Below are 21185 nucleotides of genomic sequence, written 5' to 3'. Positions count from 1 at the left end.
GAGCATAGAGCCAAGCTAAGAGGCTTTCTTGATAAAAAAATACAATTATTTTGCCCCTTTTTGTGCCTATGACAACTTTGCAGTCAAGTTTGTCCTTTTTCTCGAAATGTTAAGAAGCCTGGCTGAAACCATTTAGTGAGTTGTTAGTTCTCAGGCATCATCAAACTGTCATTCCCATGAAATAGTAAAACTGTGTAGGAATAAATAATTAATACATTTGTGAAGAAATCCAGGAAGATCAGTTGCCTGTAGAACAGGATTCCTTTTACTTTCTTGCTCCAGTCATTTCTTTATGCTGAATTGTAGCTGTAATGTACTGTAGCTGTAGAGTAGGCTGGAGTATTGTCTGAGATAGGGAGAAGAGCTCTTATTTCATTATAAAATACCCTTGTAACACTTGTAATCACTGTAAACACATTACCCTAAATGACTAGGCACCATTTTCTGCTCTGTAGAATTTAGTCCAGTACACACAGGACTGAATACATGCTTGGTTCTACCAATCAAGTAATTATAAATCCTAGAAATGGAGAAAGAATCAGATTACATCCAAATTCCTTCTTCAGTCATGCCTTAAGTGCAAGCTTTTTAGTCCAGACTAAGTTCTGATCATGAAAATTTTATTATCATTAAAATGAGGGCAGAATGTCACTGACCTTTTCTGCTAAATGGTTGGAATGAAGGAGGAGAGGTGGAAAATAGCTGCCTTCTTATATGCACTGGGGCTCAAATGGAATTAAATGTTTCTTCAAACCCTTCTTTAATGAACAGAAACTTTTTCTTCTATCTCTGAATTTTAGTGCCAGATCCAGTAAATGCAGAAACATCAGCTGATGGAAATATTTGTTCTTGGACCAGTTTAAATGCTTAAACATGCTCATGTCCATCCCTTTTCAAGGCTTTTTTTTAAGTCTCTGACTTACTTTAAGCATAAGCCTTGCTTAGTTACTTTTATTGAAGAATTTCCTAGAATAGGAGTCCTTTCTTAAATTCAGGTTAGCACTGTTATAAATAACTCCTTCACCAGACTGTGTTCATGAACAAGCTGTATTCCTTACACAAATCACTAACATGCAGAAGTTGATGCACCTTCACTGTCATACTGAGTCAGTTAGGACAGGATGCAAAACAGGTTTCAGCACTTCTCTTTTTTTTTTTTTTAATTTTTTAATTTTTTTATTAAATTCATTCTACTTGCCTCAAACCAGTGTCAATATTTCTGATCACAGCTAAAGAATATTTAGTTTTGGGCCAACTTCACCACTGCTGACTGACTCATCATCTGGATACACTGACATGCCTGAATTTTTTAGATCTTCAGGGCAAAATTCTCAACAGTCTTCAGAATCTTTGAGTTCTGCTCCATTAAATGGTAAAACAACCAAGCCATATCACCTACAAGAGGTGAAGCACCAAGAGATACTGAACTGAAAATTGGTAACAAAGAAGAGGATAAAAATATATGTTCTCAAAGCATAAAGCAAGTCTGTGACAAAAGACAGCGGCTGACCACTGTTATATTTATCTGTTTTTCTCAGCTCCAGCTAAGTGATGGGCTGGATGAAGGGTGCAGCCCAGATCTCATTGAATAAATCAGGGCTGCCCTAGTGGCTCATCATTTTATGCCTGCATTGTAGGAGGGTTGTGCACTGCCTGGAGACACAAGAACAGGGTAAGGCTCCATTAATTGACTTTGGGTTTGGCCCCAGAGTCAAACACAATAGTAAGTGCAGGTGCACAATAGGTTATTCAGTAAAAAAAAAAAAAAAAAAAAAAAGTCTTTTGGAGTTTGAGTCTATAAAGATTTTGTAAGTATCCAAATTAACTGAGGACTTTGGAGGTGAAGATAAACCTTGTGCAGGCAGGTAAGCAAACAGTGATGGTGTTTCAGCTGTGGATAGGTTCTATAAACAGCTTTATAGTGACTTATAAGCTTTGTAAAAGGACTTTAAAGAGGATGTAAATGGGAGTGATTGTAAATTATGTTCACTCATTTTCAAGCACACAGTAAAAACCAGGTCCACAGCATTGTTCTAGGGTGACTAATGTTTTACACTGTAAAAGTAATCAATTTGATAAGAGCTTCCCATATTTCATTTCTATTTTATTCACTGGTGCTCCCTGGGATTTGCAGAGATGAGAAAAAAGCTCCCACATGCCTGTCTGGAGGTACATAATGTGGGGGAACAAAGTGCTCCCAGGGTTTGTGGGGGCCTTGAACTCCCACCATTCTTGAGATCCTGTGGCAAAGCATCCAGCAGAGCCAAAATGGGGAGGGTTCAAAGTCCTCTCTCTTCCACTGTCCTTTTCATGAAGTTATAACAGCTGCACAAGGTCAGCTTTTTCTGGTTTCTTTCTTTCCTGCTGATCCTCCATCCTGTTAAAGGATAACAGGAACATGGGTGTTCTCCGACCCCAAATCTACTCTAGCACAGCTGAACAGAAAGCTGAAAGCAGAGGGGAGGCTGCTTTTCTTTCTATCAGAATTAAATTTGTCTTGAAATCTGGCTGTGTTTCACAAACTGCGGAGTGCTTTTTTAGTTAGTCTCTGATGGAGAGCAGCAGACAAATTCCACCATGCTGCAGCAGTGCAGGGCTGTGCCAGCCCCCCCAAGGCTACTGAAATATCTTATTTCAGTTGTATCCTAGTGCAAATAAAGGTGGAATTTGTCCCTTTTGAGTTAAATGGCTGAAAAAAGGTCTGTGAGTTCTAGCCAGACTGACCACACACACCATTCTGCTCCTGTTTGGGCTAATGTGTTGAGTGACCTGCAAAAATATCAGAATTACCTAAAGAAGATTGCAGTCTAATTAGGTAAGAATAGTTAGACAAATGATAGGAGGATTTCCTAAGAAGCCCTAAGCGTGCAGCATTTTAGGGAATTTCCATTTGCTGATTTAAAGGTAAGAATTCCGGGGGGGGCAGGGTGAGTGAGTGTTTGTGATCATTCATCCTCAGCACCTTCCTTTCTTCCAAGACCATCATGGGATCCCTGGGATTCCCACCACCGTCACTTCTGTGTAACAAAAGCTGCTGGGTTAGAAATGGACTCTCTCCACCTTAAAACAGCTCATACACATGTTCAAAGCTCTGATAGATCTGTTTCTCTTTAGCAGTGTATTTGGGTGCAGGCTGAGTTCTGTGCTTCAGTCACATTAACCGGGGTCCAGCTGATGGAGGTCTCACAGATTTAGGAATCACCAGAAAGTTCAGTGTGTTTTTTGGAGGTCTGCTGAAAAAAGGGGGAACCTGATAAGGCACACATTTTCTGGTGGAAATCTAAGTGGTAGAGTCCTGCAGCAGGCCGATTAGCACAGGTCATGGGGAAATTGCTGTCTTTTAAATAATAGTGTGCAAAATGCTTATCTCCACAAATACCCAGGAGACATCTGCCCATTGCTGCTTAAGCACTTTGCCCTGCACATCCCGCTACATCTGCTCCTGCCACATGATCTGTTCCATTAAATTTTTGCATTCTTTCTGCCAACATCAGCCTTGCTGCTTGCCCTCAGGCTTCAGGACCTGTTGAGTACGATGGGCCCACAGGCCAGGAAAGGTTTGCCATCAGTTGTGGCACCAGCAGGGTCCATGCCTGTCCTGTTCTTGCCTGCTGTAAGTTCTGCACAATTCCACTCCTGTACTCAAACCAAAAATGTCTCTTTTTTTTTCAGCTTTCTCTCCTTTAGAATGAGATTTTGGAATTATTGCCTGAAACAACCCCTGCACCTCCTATTTACAAACCTCTTGGTTCCTGCATTTCCATTTATTGCAGAAAGAGTAGGTGGAGAGGGAGCAGAAAGAACGCCATGCTGCTCAGCGTGGAATTTTTTTATTTCTCTTTCAAGTCAGTTTGTGTATCTTTATTTCCACCTCCTGCCTACTTCTGTCAAGATCTTTGAAGTCATAAGGCCACTTAAGTTTCTCTGCTTATTTTCATTCTGTCAAATAAAGGCTGGGCTGCCAAAAATATACTCTCGACCCTGGAGATTTCCTACACTTGGGACTTGTGCTGAAAGAGCAAGTGAAGGTCCCCTAGGGAATAACTCTGCTGTTTAGAGCTACTGGAAGCTGTCGCAGGTGTACGGGCTTTCCCCTGTAAGCTGTCTTCATCAGATGAGAGAATAATTACTCATGCTCAGTACAGACAGGTGTATTGGCAGTCCACTGCTAATAACTTCAGGATCTGTCACTCAGTTCAAGGAAAACAATTATGTTGTTTTTTCTTTCCTTTCTTCTTACTTCTTCTTCTTTTTTTTTCCCTGATTTTTCTTTTAAAGAAAATATCAGTGTGGGAGGAAAAACTCCAAACAGTAGAGTGAAAAAAACAAAGGCAACTGTTAAAATAAATCCAGATTTCTAAATCTTATTTCTACATTGAACTTACACATCTGTTCCTCTGTCTGCTGTAACCACATGTTAACTCCTCACTAGCTGCTTTTGTCACTACCCTGCTCCTTTTCTATTTTCCTTGCACAAATTATGCTACATCTTGTCAAATTGAAACAACACAAATACTGCATGAAGTACACCTTGCCGGTAAGAGACACTTTATTTTCCACTGACTGGAAAAAAACAATGGTGACATTTTAACGCTGGAATCTGAAAAATCTCCTGTCCTACCCATTCATTACAGCATCAGTCCAAGTAACATCGGCATGAATGTAACAATTCTAACCATCTTAAAGAGTGGCCATTCTGAAATACGGCTTTATGAAAAGCTAATAAAATGCAATTACTGTCCAGCTTTGATTCAGAGTCATAAGAGTCCGTTTAAGAATTCACATTTTTATTATCTTGCAAAATACTGAAATCTGGGGATTTGGTTTGCTGTTTTAATTCTCTCCAGCTGAATGTAACTACCTGTTATAAATGTTCACTAGAGCAGCACAGGTCAGTACATAAAAATAAAAGTTATAGCAGTACATAAGCTGGATTACTCTTTTAAACAGGATGGTGAAATATGATCGTGCCTTTCACTCCCTGTGGGTTTCTGGTAGGATTTAACTGTGTATGGAGCTTTTCAGCGTGAGTGTCCATTAAGCTGCCACGGGAGGGAGGTTTGCACAATATCTGAGCCTCAGGGAGGCACACACGAGGTCAGGTACGTGGGGTCAGCCCCGTGCCAAGGGCAAGTTTCCTGCTGACTACACAGCTCACAGCAAAGACAGTCCCCTGCCTTTGTTTCACAGATGGGCTGCTCTGTCAAAGTACTTGCAGCTGCTAATACAAATCTTGAGCTACTGGAGATGGAGCAAGAGCACAAATCTCTGGCCCCTGCTGCTGTCTGGAGGTGTGCTGACAGAAAGGGGCCAGGTAGGCACCAATGCACATCCCCGAGAGAGTGCTAAAGGACACCATCGTCCACCCAGTGCCTCAGCAGAAGTCACTCCCTGGGTTCCCAGCTGCTGATCAGAGAGGGAAAGCTCCCTTTCATTGCTAACTCTAATACATGCATTAAAAATTACCAGCAAGCTTCTTGGAGGGGAATGATACAAGGAGCAGAGTGCAAGATGTATTACCTACAGTATTTGTATTCTCTTTCAGAATGAGCTTGTACTCAGCTTCTTCCTCAATTGGTCCCAAAATACCTTGGCAGAAGATTCATCATCTCTGACCTTAGGTATGTGGATTACCAATCTTATTTCTTTTCTAAGAAATGATAATCCTAGATAGTATTATGCAAGGGTGAGTCTAAAGTGTTTAGATGCTTTAGGGGTTTTTAGGATGTAAGGATGCCAACAAATAATTCCTGATTTCTCAAGGTCTTTGAAAATGTGTTACTAATGTCACCTGTAGATTTCTTTCTCTTTCTCATATTTCTTTCAGCCTTGCTTCGTTTCTTTTTGAATAAACATGCTTATATGCAAAGCAAAAGTTTATTTACACAAACTGTGGCAAGTTTCTTGTTTTACAAAACAAAATATTCAAAGATTTTGGAGGAAAGGATGTGAGTCATGACAAAGCACAATGTGTGCTTGCACAAGCGGAGAAAATCAGGGGTGACTTCTAAAGTAATTTTCACAATGAGTGGAGCAAGTAAATAACAGAACATTATGTTAATGCTTAGGCATACATTATTAATGACTGTGGTAATTCACTTCTTGCTAAATGAGATGCTGCACTGTTCCCTTAGCCTATCTAAATACTTAACCCATTTTCCTCCTCTGTCCAGTGCCTAATTTAATCTAATTTCTGACATTACAGCATTAAGAGCCAAAGCATAAACCATAAAAAGTAAACTCTGAATGTTTATTGTCTTCCACTGCCTTCATTCTGCACTGATAATAATCTTCTGTACTCAGTTTTAAGGCAAAATAAAACCTCATAAAGGAGTCTGCAGCTGCACTCTGCACCACAACAAGTCAGCTGGTTGTTATGTACGCCAAGTGATAGGATAGTTTCCAAGATCATCAGTTTTCCACATTTCAGAAAGGATTGTATCTCTGCATATTTAGTTTGCATGCCCATTAAATAAATTTAATCCCTCTGCAGACAGAGGTTTCATTATCTCTTTTGCTGGAACCATTTTTTTTAATCCATCAGAACAAAATAAATCCCATTCCGGCTTCTCAGCCTTTGGAAGATTCCCCGTGTGGAGTTTATTTGATTAGGGCATGCCATTATCACATTAAACCCATTATGACTATTGAAAATTACTAATGGTTGCTCTAACTTTTACAAAGGATCAAGGAGGTAATGCAAAGATGCCCTAGGTGTTAGGAAAGTGTAATCTGGGTCCATGGGCTGCATCTCTCTGTAGGTGTCTTTAAGCAAAGATATAGATGTCAGAGTGAACTAAGGCACAAGGCAGTTAAAGTCCCAGAATAATTTTGATATGTCACTAATATTCAGCTTCCTAATTATTGCAGAGAATCTGGGTGTAAAACTTTTATGCAAAATCATGAACTGAATCTATAATAAAATTGAGAAATAACTTGAAAAATGATAATTCCTACATTGATATCCTGAGCCAGTGTAGTCTAAAGGATGAGCCATCTATTTTTGTTGTCAGTGAGAGCAAAATCAAGGAAGAGAATGAAGAAACAGAGGCAAGTGTGTGTTTAGTGGGTGTTTGATGAAAGGTGTGTGCCAGGTAACCCAGTCTGTTCCTCACTGTGTTGTTACTGCTGGTGAGGGTCACGACATGGTTGGGGAAGATTAATAAGTGTGTCTCTGGCCTCAAGCAGTGAGGTTAGAGGGGGATTAGTTTTTTTCCTATTGAAGAACTCTGCCTTTTAAAGTTTGGATACTTCACTTCCAGACATAGGGTAAAACCTTTGTTTAACACAGGGGAACGTAACAAATGAAACCCAAACCACAAACAAAAGAAGGTCTCTTTAGCCTAGAAAACTGATGCCTATCATTTACTGATAAACCAGCAGTGGCACACGAGGTCCAAACAATGTTTAGACCTGGTAAAAACAGGGAACAAGAATCGTGGGCTGAGCTGCTCTGGGTGCTGCACCATTTGTGGTGAGCTGTGGAAGCAGGTGAACTCAGCTATCAGAGGGAGACCTTCCATGCATGTGCTGATTGCCCCCCTGAGAAATCTACTGAAACATATATTTCACGGATATTTTGCTATTCTTCACCTCATCTTTGGAGTCAGGCTGCTGCCATGTCCCAGTGAGCTCACTGAAATCTTTGTTCCACGGCATGCTGCACACTGTTGGCATCCAGAGGAGATGCAAGTCCAGCTAAGGCAGGAGGAGGTGCCTGGTCATGACAAGGTGCCAGGGAGCAAACAAGGAGTTGCTGGGAGGAGCAAAGTGGCCACAGAGGCTCTTGCTGGCTGAGAGTGCCCAGAAACACTCTTGATTTGAAGGCAAGCTGTAGTAATGACAGAGTCTGTCAGGGCAGGAATAAAGTTCACTGAGCCTGCAGGAAAGAGGTGGTTGCCATGAAAAAAGGCACATTTTTTTTCTCCACAAATTTCATTCCTTTCTGAGGTTATAGGTGTCTTAATATTTGTATGTTTTGAAAAATAACTCAAGTTTAATATCGGCTGTAGCTTTCCATGGGTCTGGTAACTTCTGTCTCAAGCAAAAAAAAATCATCTCTCTCAGTTAGGATCAATATGAAATAAGATTAATGCCCAATAGTATCAGGTTATGAATTTTGATCAAACCAGCATCTTTCTCTTACACTGCTTTAATTTATAAATGTTGTAGGTAATCACACTTACTAAAGTAAAATAAAAATTAAAATTTATGAATTTGTACTCTGCTCCCAGCAAAAGAGAGATTGGAAATCAGTGTTGAATTTACTTGACATGAATACTGAATAAGTACTCTCAGTGGGGTGAATTCTGAATTATCCTGGATATTGTCAGCATTTCATTATACCAAACTAACTACAAGGCAGTGAAAGCAGATATCAGGAATGATTTCACAATCAGACTTTCATAAAAGCCCTTTAAAAAAAGGAAGGAAGGAAGAAAAGTCTACCAAAAACATTTTTATATCAAGCTTGTTTATTTTTTTCTTGAGTTTCTATCTCCTGAAAATATTAATAATTCAGACTGCTTTAGTTCTTCTATGGGCTGCACAGCCCAGCCCCAGTTCTGGCATATTTAATTAGTGCTCCATGTGTTTATATGAGCCTCTGTCCTTGAGGTGCAGTAGGAGAAAAGGTTCTGTGTCCTTGTAAAGGGAGATACAAGCTTTCCAGGGAGACTGAAATATGGCATTCCCCTCCACATAGAACCACAGTCCTCATGTAGTCCCTGAGGAGAATCAGGCTCTCTTGCTTATGTCCCAAAAGTGTTTTGATCTTCTGAAGCTGCTCGCTCTTGATGTAAACCTTTCGCCATGAGTTGCCTTCCTGATTTAGTCACATTAGCCCATGAGCACCTCTGCCTGGCTTGGAGGACTAAAGCACAGAGACAGTGGGTGTACTTAGAGCTGCCTGGAGGAAGTCAGATACTTTGGAGGCTGTAACTAAAGCAGGCAGGTGGTTGGCTTGGGGCATTCAACAGCAGCCCTGGAAAACCAAACAGGTTCCAGTACTCTTTGATGCCAGATGTCAAAACAGGCTGTCACCAAGAAGAAAGGTCTAAGAAAAATTTGAGGGTGCAGAATACAGAACAATACTGAGCTCCCTAATGGCAGAGCGCTGACTTAGCTAATTAACTTAGTTAATTAGTTTCTTCACATTGCTTTGCAATCCACATGCGAAATGCAATGTAATATTAAGTTGCAGTTTCCCGATTGATTTTGTCAGTGGCATCTTCCTTGCCATTTATATTTCTCAAATGTTATGCACAGTGTAATGCAGGGCTTGTTTTAAAAATACTGCTAAGGAAAACATTGCACAAATGGTAGAATATGGAGCTGGTAGTTCTCCAGCATGCCAGAAAAGACCATCTAGATAAAGAAAAGAACCTCATACTTGAGTACTGGGAAGATCATCAAGATCATCTCACCTTCAGTAGAAATCTGAGCACTAATTGCCTTCATTTCTTCATTTGCAAAGACAAAAGGACCCACAGTTTTCTCGTGCTTATGTTCCTCAACAAGAGAATATAAACTGGCAGTGTTTGGGATTTTCTGTAGTAGGGCTGGTGGCTGATTTCCACTCAGAGCAGTGGGCTACACAGGCACGAATAAGAAAGGAAAAAAAAAAAATTTGCAAGTGCTCGAGGGGCCCTCATTTGGTATTTGGCAGCATCAACACCAGGGAGTGAAGAATCGATCCCTGGAGGGAACTCTTGCTTCAGCTGTAGCCAGTGCAACTTTGTCCTGTACCTGCAACAGACCAGCACTTGGTCCTTGGCTAAAATAGGCTGCGAGTAGAGTATGACACTTCCCAAAAATGCAGAGCCTGAGCTTGAGTCCGTATGCCCAAGCTGGATAGATTGGAAGTAATTACTGCATGTGTATTCTCTTATCATTTGAGGCTAAAATCACCTGGACTTCAAAGAGGAAATTATCTAGCACTGAGTGTGGGAAAATCAAAAATATACCAGCTGAGTGTAGCTAACAGTAATTGAGTTTTACTATAAAATATAAGCAACAGTGTTCTCTTCGATGTTTATCAGATTTCCCATGCTCTGTTATTTTTTATTTCCCTCCCTTTTATTTTTTTCCATTAGTACTCAATTTATTGCATACTAAGAGCAAATATTTTAGTTATAGTTGTGCCTGTAGTGTGTGTTTCAGACCTAATTTTGCATATTCAATTAGAAATGCATTTTCCCTTCCTTTTTTTTTTTTTTTTTTTTTTTTTTGAAACCTATTTACTTTTCTTGCTTTCAAGGAAAAAATAAAAACCAATTCCAACAGAGAAATTCCTTCACTGGAAATAAGCACCACACTGTAAAAGTTAATGAAAAACAAAGGCACTGGTAGTGCTGATAGGAAAGAGAAGGGAAGGCATGGTGATCAGCTGGATTCTGATGATGTAATTTAGCCTCTGAAATCTGTTGTTCTTGCTAAACCACTTGTGGTGGCTCACTGCAATTCACAAAATTAACAGAGCCCACAAGTGAATCATGCCCGTATGCTAAAACACAACTGCCCTTGTGTTACACTGTGTGTAATAGTCTAGAATTCTACATTTCCTGTCGCAAATCCAAGGCAAAAGGACCCACAGCTTAAGAAAAAAAAATAAGGTAAAGTGGCTTTGCATTAAAAAAAAAAGAAGAATTGACTTTTATGGGCCTTTTCTTACCCTGGAAAAAAACCTCAGCATTGTCTGGTTCATGGGATTTTCATGCCCTGTCCCTCCCTGTTCCTATTTGCATGCCACAAGAAATGAAATAAAATACAGTCTTGCCAAGTGATTTGTCAAGGTTCATAAGGGAGAACAACAAATGAAGAGCTGCTACTCAGTCTTCTAAGTCTCAGCTTAGTGATCTCTTCCTGAGATTTCAATTCTTCAAGAGTGTTTCAGGCCCTTCTCTAGTTAGGATGTGATTAAAAATGCATTTTTGTAGTCTCTAAAGGGGACAAATTGGAGATGGATTCATATTCTGAAATTCCGCTCCAAGCATCATAAACTCAGTAGTGTTGGTATCCAGGCTGCCTGGAAAATTTAAATTATGGCAGTTGCATGTACATACTGTATTATTGCTAATTCATTTGAGTTCCCTTCCTTAGGATAAATGGCTCTCTCTCAATTACACTGGCTCTCTGGCTGTCAGCAGTACACGACACCTCTGTCATTGTGTCTGCTGAGCAGTTATTTTAGTCTCTGTTCGCTCCAGAGGTTACACATTTGGTTTCTTCAGAAAAATACACCCAACGTGGCTTATCCACTACAACACCCCCTGTGCTGCCTCCTCTGCTGAACAGAGGAAAGGCTGAGCAGAGGGAATTCACAGAATTCACAGAATGTGTAGGTTGGAAGAGACCTTCAAGATCATCGAGTCCAACCCATGCCCTAACACCTCAACTAAACCGTGGCACCAAGTGCCACGTCAAGTCTTTTTTTTAAACACATCCAGGGATGGTGACTCCACCACCTCCCTGGGCAGGCCATTCCAGTATTTTATCACTTTTTCCATGAAAAACTTTTTCCTATATCCAACCTGCATTTCCCTTGGCGCAGCTGAAGGCTGTGTCCTCTCGTTCTGTCAGTTGCTGCCTGGAGAAAGAGACCAACCCCCACCTGATACAACCACCTTTCAGGGAGTTGTAGAGTGATAAGGTCACCCCTGAGTCTCCTTTTCTCCAGGCTAAACAACCCCAGCTCCCTCATTCATTCCTCGCAGTGTTTGTGTTCCAAGCCTCTCACCAGGGAGTTGGATTTCTTGTTGGCTGTAAGAGCTTTGGAGTATGTGTGGGGAGGAGAGGGCAATAGTGAGACAGGGAGTGCCCTGAGGCTGAAAGGGACATGTGGGAACCCTCCTGGTACCAAAGGATCAGTCCTGGTACTCCCTAAAAAGCCTCCCGTGGCAGTGCATGACTGGTACGTGATGGCTGGTCTTACATCCTCATCATCCTTTCCCACTGCCTCTGCCTCTCAGAAGATGTGTGTTCTATTTAAAGCATTAATTACCACTGTGCTGTCTTGTCTGGTGTTGTTACATCACCCTGCAGTGGGTTCAGGACTGGTATGTCAGTGACGGATCCCAGGGTGCAGGAAGGAGAGCAGGACTTCTCTGTCTGAGGTCTCCAGCTCCGTTTTAACAGGGAGGTGGGAGAGCAGAGCCCAGCTCATGAGACATCCTTGTTGTGTCTCTTGCTTAGCAGGATTGACTTCTTACTTTTTGGGTAAATTAGTGGTTGTAATGCAGCTTTGGTCTAATTAAATGCAGCCCTATTTGCCTGAGTAAAACCAGGCAACTTCACACAGGCAGTGTCTGGGCTGTCCTTGGTGACCAGGTGGTGCAAAATGGCTCAAGCCCAGCTCCTCAGCCCCTACTCAGGTGAAACTCTGCAAAATAAGGCGGTCAGATAGATACTGAGGAGAGGTTATGTTAACCATTACCTGATTTACCGTGGTAAAAGGCATCTTTTCTCTGCTGTGTTTCCCTGCTCTCTCTGCAGGGCAGGTAAAGCACATTACTTACCCGGGTTCAAGGGCACACCTTTTTGGCAGTGAAGACAGCTGGCTCAGTGCCTCCAGCAGAAGGATGGAACAAGATTTGCTTAGTCATTTCTTCCACATTATGAGACTGATTCTTCTTGCTTGGAAAATAAAAAATGGGGTTTTTTTCAGTGGGAATTGTATCAGACTCTTAAAGTGCATCTTAGTACAAAAATCTATGAAAGCAATGGGCTGTATGAAAACCAGCCTGGAACACATAAAATACAGAATGAGGAAGGGAGAATTTATATATTATGTTTTTTCTCTAACTTGTTTTGGAACTGGTCAGGAAAGTTGCTCTTTTTTTCCCTTTTTTCTTTTATTTTCTTTCTCTTGGGAACCGGAAAAAAAAATCCAGTTTTTTTAACCAGACAGAACTGCAACAATAGTGAATAGTGTCATCAGTGACTGCCAAAAAAACCACCCCAATTATTTGTCACTCAAGCATAAATTTCCCACTGAATTTCAGATTGATGGCAATTAGTAAACAGAAAATCTCACTGGCAGTTAACAAACAGAAAATAAAATGAGCACTGCATGTCAGACCACTTTCTTCCATCACACTCCATATCCATGTTTTCTAATTTCATCCCTGATTTAAGCATGCAGCGGGTTTTTATATGTTAGCTAATGCGTACTTCAATATTTTACAGATTTACTTCCTCTAAGCTGTTAACTAAAAAAATCAAGCTGTCTGGCCTTTTTTAGGTCCTCAATCAGCTCGTCACAAACCTGGAGTACAACTGGTCATCACCTACGAGAACACCCATCTGACAATAATGCTGAAACACATGAGGAACCTTGTGAGTACTTTTATCAGGATGTAGAACTCATAAGTCCTTGCCTTTGCAGAGTGCTGTGAAAACATTAATCTTCAAACAGCCTTTCTGGGATAACTAATTTCAGCTCAAAGAAGTGATAGTGCCATTCTGTCATGATTCAACGATTGGTTTTTCCCTTTGAGCTCACTCTGTATGGCTACAAGTGTGAGACAGATACAGAAACTGAGTTTCCTTAATGGCTGGTAATGGCCTTTTCCAAGAAAACCATTTTGATACTGTTTTGGCCCTCTCAGCTGACACATTTTGATAGTAGTCAGACAGAAGGCATCATGCAGCAGAATGACTTTTTGCAGCACATCAGCCTGGCACTCTGGATTGATTACCCAGACATTTCTTTCTAGTCCAGCCTGTCTGTGGAGAGGGAAGAGCTCAGCAGAGGGAGCAGTGCTGTATTTTAAGGAGCAGTGTCATTTGGACATGTGATGCTCAGCTTTGTAACACTGTCAGGAGGCTGAGAGGTAAATGTTGAGTGTTCCTGGAGCCAGGCTACGGGAGGGGAAGCTGGCAGTGCTCCTGCAGCATGGGATTCCTGCAGGTAGAATTGGCTGCTGAGGGTGACTCCAGAGATGGAGCTGGTGTGTGAAGTGTGATCTCTCACTGGAGGAGTGTGTCAGCTGCTCCATAATGAATTCCGTGCCTAGATGTGCTCTTGAATTCCCATGGCTCAAGTCTCAAGCAATGGCTGTGGCAAGAGAGCCTTTATTTGTCTAGCTAGGGGATTTGAGCATTTATTAGCTGTTGTGGGCTCTCAGTGCATACTCTATGCCACCTCCATCCCAAACTGAATTCCAATCCCTTTTCCTAAATGGGGTCAAACTGAGGGGCTTATGTGAGCACCAGCCAGTAAGAAAATGAGGCTGATTGTTTAATGAGACAAATGAGGCTTACATAGCTCTGACTGTTCTCTGCTGGCCACTCTGGCTTTTCATTTGCAATTCAAGCATCTCCATTCTGATCTGTAACATTCAATACATCTCTGTCCTGAGACTTGTTTTCTGTGTCCTGTGTGTGCCAGTTTGACAGGTGAGATCAGCCTCTGCTGACAGGTCCAATTTATACAAATTTTACCTTCAGGATGTAGTACGAAGACCCTTTTTATTTTTCTGTTGAGCTTTTTAAATCTAAGTGACTTTGATAAATTTCTGATAAAGTTCTAATTGGTGGGAGAGGTCACCAATTAAGTGATTGCCATGCTGATGATATCATTGAGACTTCAAGCAGGTGATGTGGAGATGCACACAAACAATTTGCAGGTGTTGGAACTAGTCTGCCTTTCTCCTTCTTTCCATCATTGTAACTGTGTAGGCTCCTAACTGTGTTCTTAGGAAGCTCTGGCCACTTAATTAAAGGAAAGTAAATTACAGGACAGATAGCTGTGTAGTGCAAACATAAAATCCTGGGTTCAGTTCACTTCATTATGGAAAGGGACAGTACAACTTGGAATTACTGTGTTGCTTTTGAAAGTAGGTAACTTAAATCAAGCCCTTTTTAGTGAGTTTGCAGAGAAGTGGTAGGAGCCCTGTTCAGCAGGACTAACAATGCTTCAAGACTTGGAAATAAGGTCATTGTTGTGGCGGCTTAACTTAGGCAATCATGTTTTTATATCCTGGGCTTCCAATTCCTTTCTTCCACCTGGCCATCCATCCGTTGTCATCTGATCTGAAATATGAAATAGTGCTTCAGGGTACTGTGATACTGGACTGCCTTCAGACCAGTAACCTATAATAGGAAGGTTCTTTATCCCATTAGTAATCTTCTCAGCTTCCTGGCCATATAAATCAGTCTTTCTGATGTGTCCTCTTTTCTTTTGCCTTTCCTTTCCTCTTCTTTTTTTGGTTGAGCTGAACAGGGATTTAAAAAGTATGCCAAGATCATATCTTATTCAAGACATGTTAAAGCTATTTCAGGTATATTCAGTCTTTCGCAGAGTCTCACTAATTATATTTTAGTGGTTCATCTGTGCAGAGATTGTTTTGCTATGTTGTTTTATTTCATAATTTATAGTAAATAATTTTTGTTCTGCTCTTCCCTATTTAATTTATCTCTATAAAGAGATTTTATGATGTATTCAGATGTGAAAATAATTGTAGTAGGCCAAATTAATCCCAAATGTAGCTTCACAGAACTGACAGGAATTGTGATCATGACTTTTGATCCGCATAAATAAATTTGATTTAGTGTTTACTTCTAGGAGTTTGATAGGAGACCTATATCCTGATGTGCAAATCCTATATTGATATCCAGTGCACAAGAGACTCCTTAAGGAGCTGGTATTTTTTATAGCCAGTCTCAGGTGTCACACTGGTTCTTTAAAGGAAGAAGCCAGAAGACTGCAGTGCTATAACTTTGCAGGAATTTTTTCCTGAAGAAAATTTTCCTATTCATGTGGGGTGTCTTAGAGAAAAAATGCTGCAGCAGTGGAGAGAGCATTGGTGTGGTGCAGACCTAGCAGAGGTCTGGTAATGTGGGTGCCTGCATGGGCTCCACAGTGCAGGGCCTCTGGATCTGATGCATCCACATGTGCCATATTTGCTGCAGATGCACAACTCTCATTCCTGGATCAGCTTCAGAGTGTCCTCTCCCTCCCTCACTGCTGCAATATTTCAGTCATGTGTAAAAACAGCCAGTCCTGCTTGAAGAAAACTCTATCAAAATTTCTGCAAAGACAAATAACAGAGAACAGCCTTATGGATTTTGTGATTGGAAAGGACCATTAATCTAATCTAACCTTCTGCAAAGAAAAAGCTGTATTTTTTCACTAAGGAAATACTTGCAGCCAAGGAAACTGTTTGAACACAGAGATGTTAAGACTGCTTGGTAATGTTTGCCTACAGTTTAAGGCTGTGGGTGCACAATGAAGACAAGTTCTGTTAAACAGATATTTATAAGATACTAAAAATGTTTCAGTCTCAAGATTTCCCTCAGCAATTCATAGTTTCATTTGAATCCTGAGATTCTGTGAGTCAGGTGGCTCACTGCTTCTAGTTATGATTTGAATGGCATCACCATGATTGCTGAGAAAAATAACTTTAAATTCAATTTTCAAACACAGAAAAGCCATGATGTCAATGAAATGCAATTTCCCAAACGTGTATTACATAACTTGGTCACCTTATTGGGACAATGCTTGCCCCTCTCAAATGCAGACAATGCAGCACTGGGCGCTTTCTGCATAGGGACTACAGGCAATATTGCATTATTAAAGTGAGGCTGGGGCAGAAGGAAACATTTGTGTAGGGGTGAAAACCTTTGAGGCCTGGAGAGTTTGCCTCGGGAGTCACAGAGGATGTGGCAGGTGGAAGGGTGAGACAGGGCAGGCTTATTCTAGAAAGACAATAGTGCAGTACCTGGCAAAGTGCACTAAGTGGTCTTAGGAGGGTTATAATGGAGCCCCAGGGGAGGTTTGTTTTGGCCTCCGAAAAGATTTGTTACCTTAGAACAAGAATAGTCCAATTGTAGCAGCACAATACCCAGAAAAGCAGCAGTAGGCAGGAACGGGAGCACAGGGGGAATGCTGTAGGCTTGTGCAGATGTGGAGATGGATTTATTGAAATGCATGTAGGTTTTGAACTTGAAATGTTCAAGTCCAGTTCTGTTCATTAACCAACACAGAGAATGGGAATATTCAGAGCCCACCAGGACTCACGCAGGGGTGACTGTGGGCTGCTTTACTTCCACACAGCCAGAAGCAGCCAGGCTACCTACTGGTGAGCTTGCTCACTCCTCAAAAAAACACCAGAGGCAACAGAAATAGTCATTGCTGACATGCAGAAAGAGGTTTCTAAGATATTTCCTTGCCTGCTTCATGGAGAAGCAAAGGGAGCAGTGGTTCAGCATTGGCTCAGGAGGAAGCCTGCTTTTGCCACTGACTTTATTGCCATGACTTCAGGCATGCCCTGTTTTCCTAGATAAGCGGCTAAACTTTCAATCCTCACTGCTAGACATTTTTGCCCATTACTTCTTGTGGACAGAGTAACTCCTCAGGGGTAGAGGGGAGGAGAAACAAAGCCAAGTTATCTTGAACCACATGCCAGTAAATGTAAAATGTTACTAGAAATCAGGAAAGCGTGCGTGGGCGATGAATTCAGAACCAATTTTACGGGGGAAAAATTTTCTGGAAGAAAAAAAACCTCCTACGGTTCTTTGCAAAAGTACTTCCAGCTTTCCTTTTATAAAAGCTCTGAAGTTGTCATGTACTACTCCTGGTGATTAATGATTCTGGGATAGCTGATATGTGGGTGACGAATTAGTAATCAGCTTTAGGCTTACACAGACATCCAGCCTCTTTCCATTTTGTGTCCTACGCCGTGAGAGTACAAATTGCTTCCAAAAATGTTTGTGAGATGCAATGTTTGAAATGTGTTGGGAAGAAAGGTGGAAGCCAATGCTTCCCAAATCCAAAGGGATGAAGTCTAAGCCCACAGAATAGGGGCTACAGGGATGTCCCCACCTGCAGTACAGATAGATGCTCTGCTGCCTTTTCTGGGCTTTTTCTCAGCTTGAGCTGGGACAGGGTTGGAGATCATTGTTCAGGCCTAGTTGGTTCCCATCATTCCTCTCATGGGCTCACTAAATTTTATACTTTATGACTCTCATTATATAGATTTAAATGGAAAATATTTACTACCTGCCAACAATGCAGTGCCTGCCAGTGAAATAAAAACCTACATTATCCTTTTAGAAAATTATGAATGTGTACTGCTTTCCTTACTGCAGCCACCAGGGTTTGGAATGGAGGTGCACAGGTAGGCAAGGCAGGGATGGAAAACAGGAGAAAAAAAATCACTTTGAGCTGAACAAAGTTATCCAGAGAGTATCAGTGACAGAATTAAATCAGCAGCTTGGCTGATGGAGGGAGGTAACATTCAGGTGAAGTTCTCCCTAGTCTGGCACAGGAAAACAAAATAAAAAGCCATGGGAAGAAAGCTCTTGTACTACCTCTAGGTTGTAAAGAATTTGTATTTAATTTTATGTTCATAGAAAATTCTTTTAAAGGGAAAGGAAGTTAGCTCAGATTAGCTATGTTCTCCTTGAGACTGAAAATTAGCTGAACACCTCTAGACAAAGGGTACTACAAATCAGCAGTAGTTGAAATTGGAAAAGAGATGAGGTCTGTTCTTGTGGCACAGGGATTACTGTTGGATTCAAACATATTTGTTTTGAAAGGTGTTTGACAAATATGTTGTACAGAAAGTTCTGTTATTATTTGTTGTTAAACCCTTTAATCTGTCACAGTCACAGTACTGCCTCAGCTCTAAATTCTAACTGCTCATTTTTAAATAAGTAATTCCCTACATAGTTGATACATGTTGAATAAGAAAAGAAAAAAAAAAAGAAAAAGAAAAAAAACCCAGTGAGTTCTGTTTAGTAATATGAGTGATCTGGGAGATGAAGGTGAACAAAAATTAGATTTGCCACTGGTTGCAAATGAAGAAAACATTAAAAATAATAGTGCAGACAGAGCAAGATCAAGAGAATGAAAGTAATTTCCAGAACCTTCCAACTAGCTTGGACAAATGAAAAATATTTCCTTGGAGAGGGAGAGATCTATATCCCACAGTAATGTGAGTATAAAACAAACCCATGGTGAGACATGAGGTTGCTACAAGAGATGCCAATGAGAAAGGCCAGATCCTGGTGTCCTGGGGCAGAAATCAGGTAGTTCATCTTTATAAGGCTTTGATAGTAAACTATTCCTCTCAGGATGTTTTTTAAACTAGAATACGAGTTCAAAGAACAGTTCTCAGTAGGGTTGCTGGGGAGTGATTGATTCTTCAGGAGTGATTTATTGTTACTAAAACTTAGTTAAGAACAGACTAACAAGGACACGAGTCAATTGTGCAAATATTTAAGGGAGAAGACAGGAAGGTTCAAGAGGAATTATTAAGAACATTGAGCAAGAGCATAAGTAGAAGTAATGAGAGCTAATTAAGGAGCAGAAATTTCAAGCCTCATATAATGAAATGCTTTCTTACACTGGGAGATGGCGTGCTGCAGAATAATTGAAGGAAAAATGCAGGGAGATTGTACAGTTGGAGAAATTAAAGATAGGCATAAACAGACTTTTGTAACTAATTAAGAAATTGAGAAGAAAAATAGTGCAGAATGAAGACACAGATCACAGTCTCACTATTTCTTTACACATTTATATATTCACTTACTATCTGGGCCCAGGCAAAGAGAGGAAAGAATTTGTAAGTGGCAAAAAGATAGAAACAAAACAACAGCTTTTGCTTGTGTTTCTTTTCTCAAAGGCTAATTTCTTTTCATGCCTTCTAACAGGCAGCAGTGCTCCTAATCCTGAGTGATTTCAAAAGGAGAGGGAAATGGGGATTTATCTTAAGTATTTGTTCTCCTTTGCACTTTATTCAAAAGAAGAAATTCTGGGATCTATGTTTCTAAGGGTCAAAACAAGATCATTCTTATCTCAGCCAGTGTCATAGACTGTGACTAAATATTCATCTGAAAATTAAGTGTTCCAAGCACAACAATACAATAATACAGGGTTCAAAGCAATGGAATTCAGTTTCTTTGTGGGCTTGGTGGTAATTCTGAAATAAAAGCTTCCGAGACTTGTTCATGAAATCTACTCTCTGCATTCTACACCCTGCAGCAACATTGCTCATCCACAGGATAATATAGTTTTGAAGTATGACAGACCCTTGATCCATGATTTCTCTCATCTGTTAAAAAGAACTCAAAAAAACCAAACAAACATTAAAAAACAGTGGAGTTAAATGTCTTAAAGATAGTAATGCAGCACGTGGTTCAGAAATCTAGAACACGTTACCTTTTCTTTCAGAAAAAAATAACTTCTGTGTGATTCTCACTCATATCTTTTACTGGGAGTTGCACATTTATTCCATACATTCCCACTTCTGCTTTATATTTTTTCAGCCTTGGTAACTTCTTTATGCCCACATGGTGCTACATGGAGCACACAGTAATCGAGTCCCAAGCATCGGTGAAGGGTCAGAAGTTTTTCAGAGCTCAGGAGATGGAACTAAGCTCTGAGTGAGTTGGATACAGACAGAATCCATTCCATGATGTCTTTTTCTTTGTTGCTTGTTCAGAAACAGTCATGAACACACGCCAAGTTGTGTCATTTCTTACTGGAGCTAAATTCTAGTCCTCCTTGCCTGCTGCCAATGGTCTCTAAAAGGCAGGATCCTGTTTTACATAACAGTTACAGTCCTGTGGTTCTACAGACTCGTCCACACTCCATTTGGGATTGAGTTCGTCCTGATCCGTGACTCCTTCTGGATCATCAGGGTAATAAATTATTCTTTTTCAATGGGGCATCAAATATACACCTCAGTGCATTTCTTCACATTTCTGGTTTCAGAGCTCTATAGAAATAAAGGCTTGGGAGAGAAAGCCATGTGACCTTCTGGGTATCCTAGGCCACTTTTCATTTTATTTAATTAATTTAAGCAGAGATAGTTGGGCTTTCCTCTTAAATGACTGAAGCAGATCAGGAGCATTTTTGCATAATTCTTAGAAAACCCTGAGTCTTTTGGGATCCACTCTGTTTCCCAGAACGCTCGCCTTTAAAAAAAAAATCACTTTCTTTTTTTTTTTTTTTAGTATGTAACAAATAATTCCTGTTCATTTTGAAAATCCCACTGTCTCTGTGCCTCGGGGTCAGCTTGAAACTGACACACTTACCCACGTGATGTGCTGGAGTCACATCTCCATCTCATTGTGACGGACCAGCTGCCTGATCACAGCTGTTTTGAATACCATGAATTATCTTGCCCAACCTCCAGTGATCACTGTAGAGTGGACCATTTTGCTTCCAATTTCCAGCC

General features: G+C 40.7%; 1 protein-coding gene across 1 annotated transcript in view; it reads left to right on the top strand.

The window, feature by feature from the left end:
• Nucleotides 1-21185, top strand: part of PIK3C2G (phosphatidylinositol-4-phosphate 3-kinase catalytic subunit type 2 gamma) — a 192514-nt gene that overhangs the window by 157537 nt on the left and 13792 nt on the right. The window contains exons 30-31 of the mRNA XM_066184438.1: nt 5546-5621; nt 13241-13335. Coding sequence (XP_066040535.1) covers nt 5546-5621; nt 13241-13335 — 171 coding nt within the window. The remainder of the gene's footprint in view (nt 1-5545; nt 5622-13240; nt 13336-21185) is intronic.

This window comes from Chamaea fasciata, unplaced genomic scaffold, assembly GCF_029207755.1.
Source record: "Chamaea fasciata isolate MVZ Bird 193981 ecotype frontalis unplaced genomic scaffold, bChaFas1.0.hap1 SCAF_5, whole genome shotgun sequence".
In the NCBI taxonomy this organism is placed as follows: Eukaryota; Metazoa; Chordata; class Aves; order Passeriformes; family Sylviidae; genus Chamaea; species Chamaea fasciata.
The sequence above is the reverse complement of the archived record's forward strand: the minus strand, read 5'-3'. Positions and strand labels throughout refer to the sequence as shown.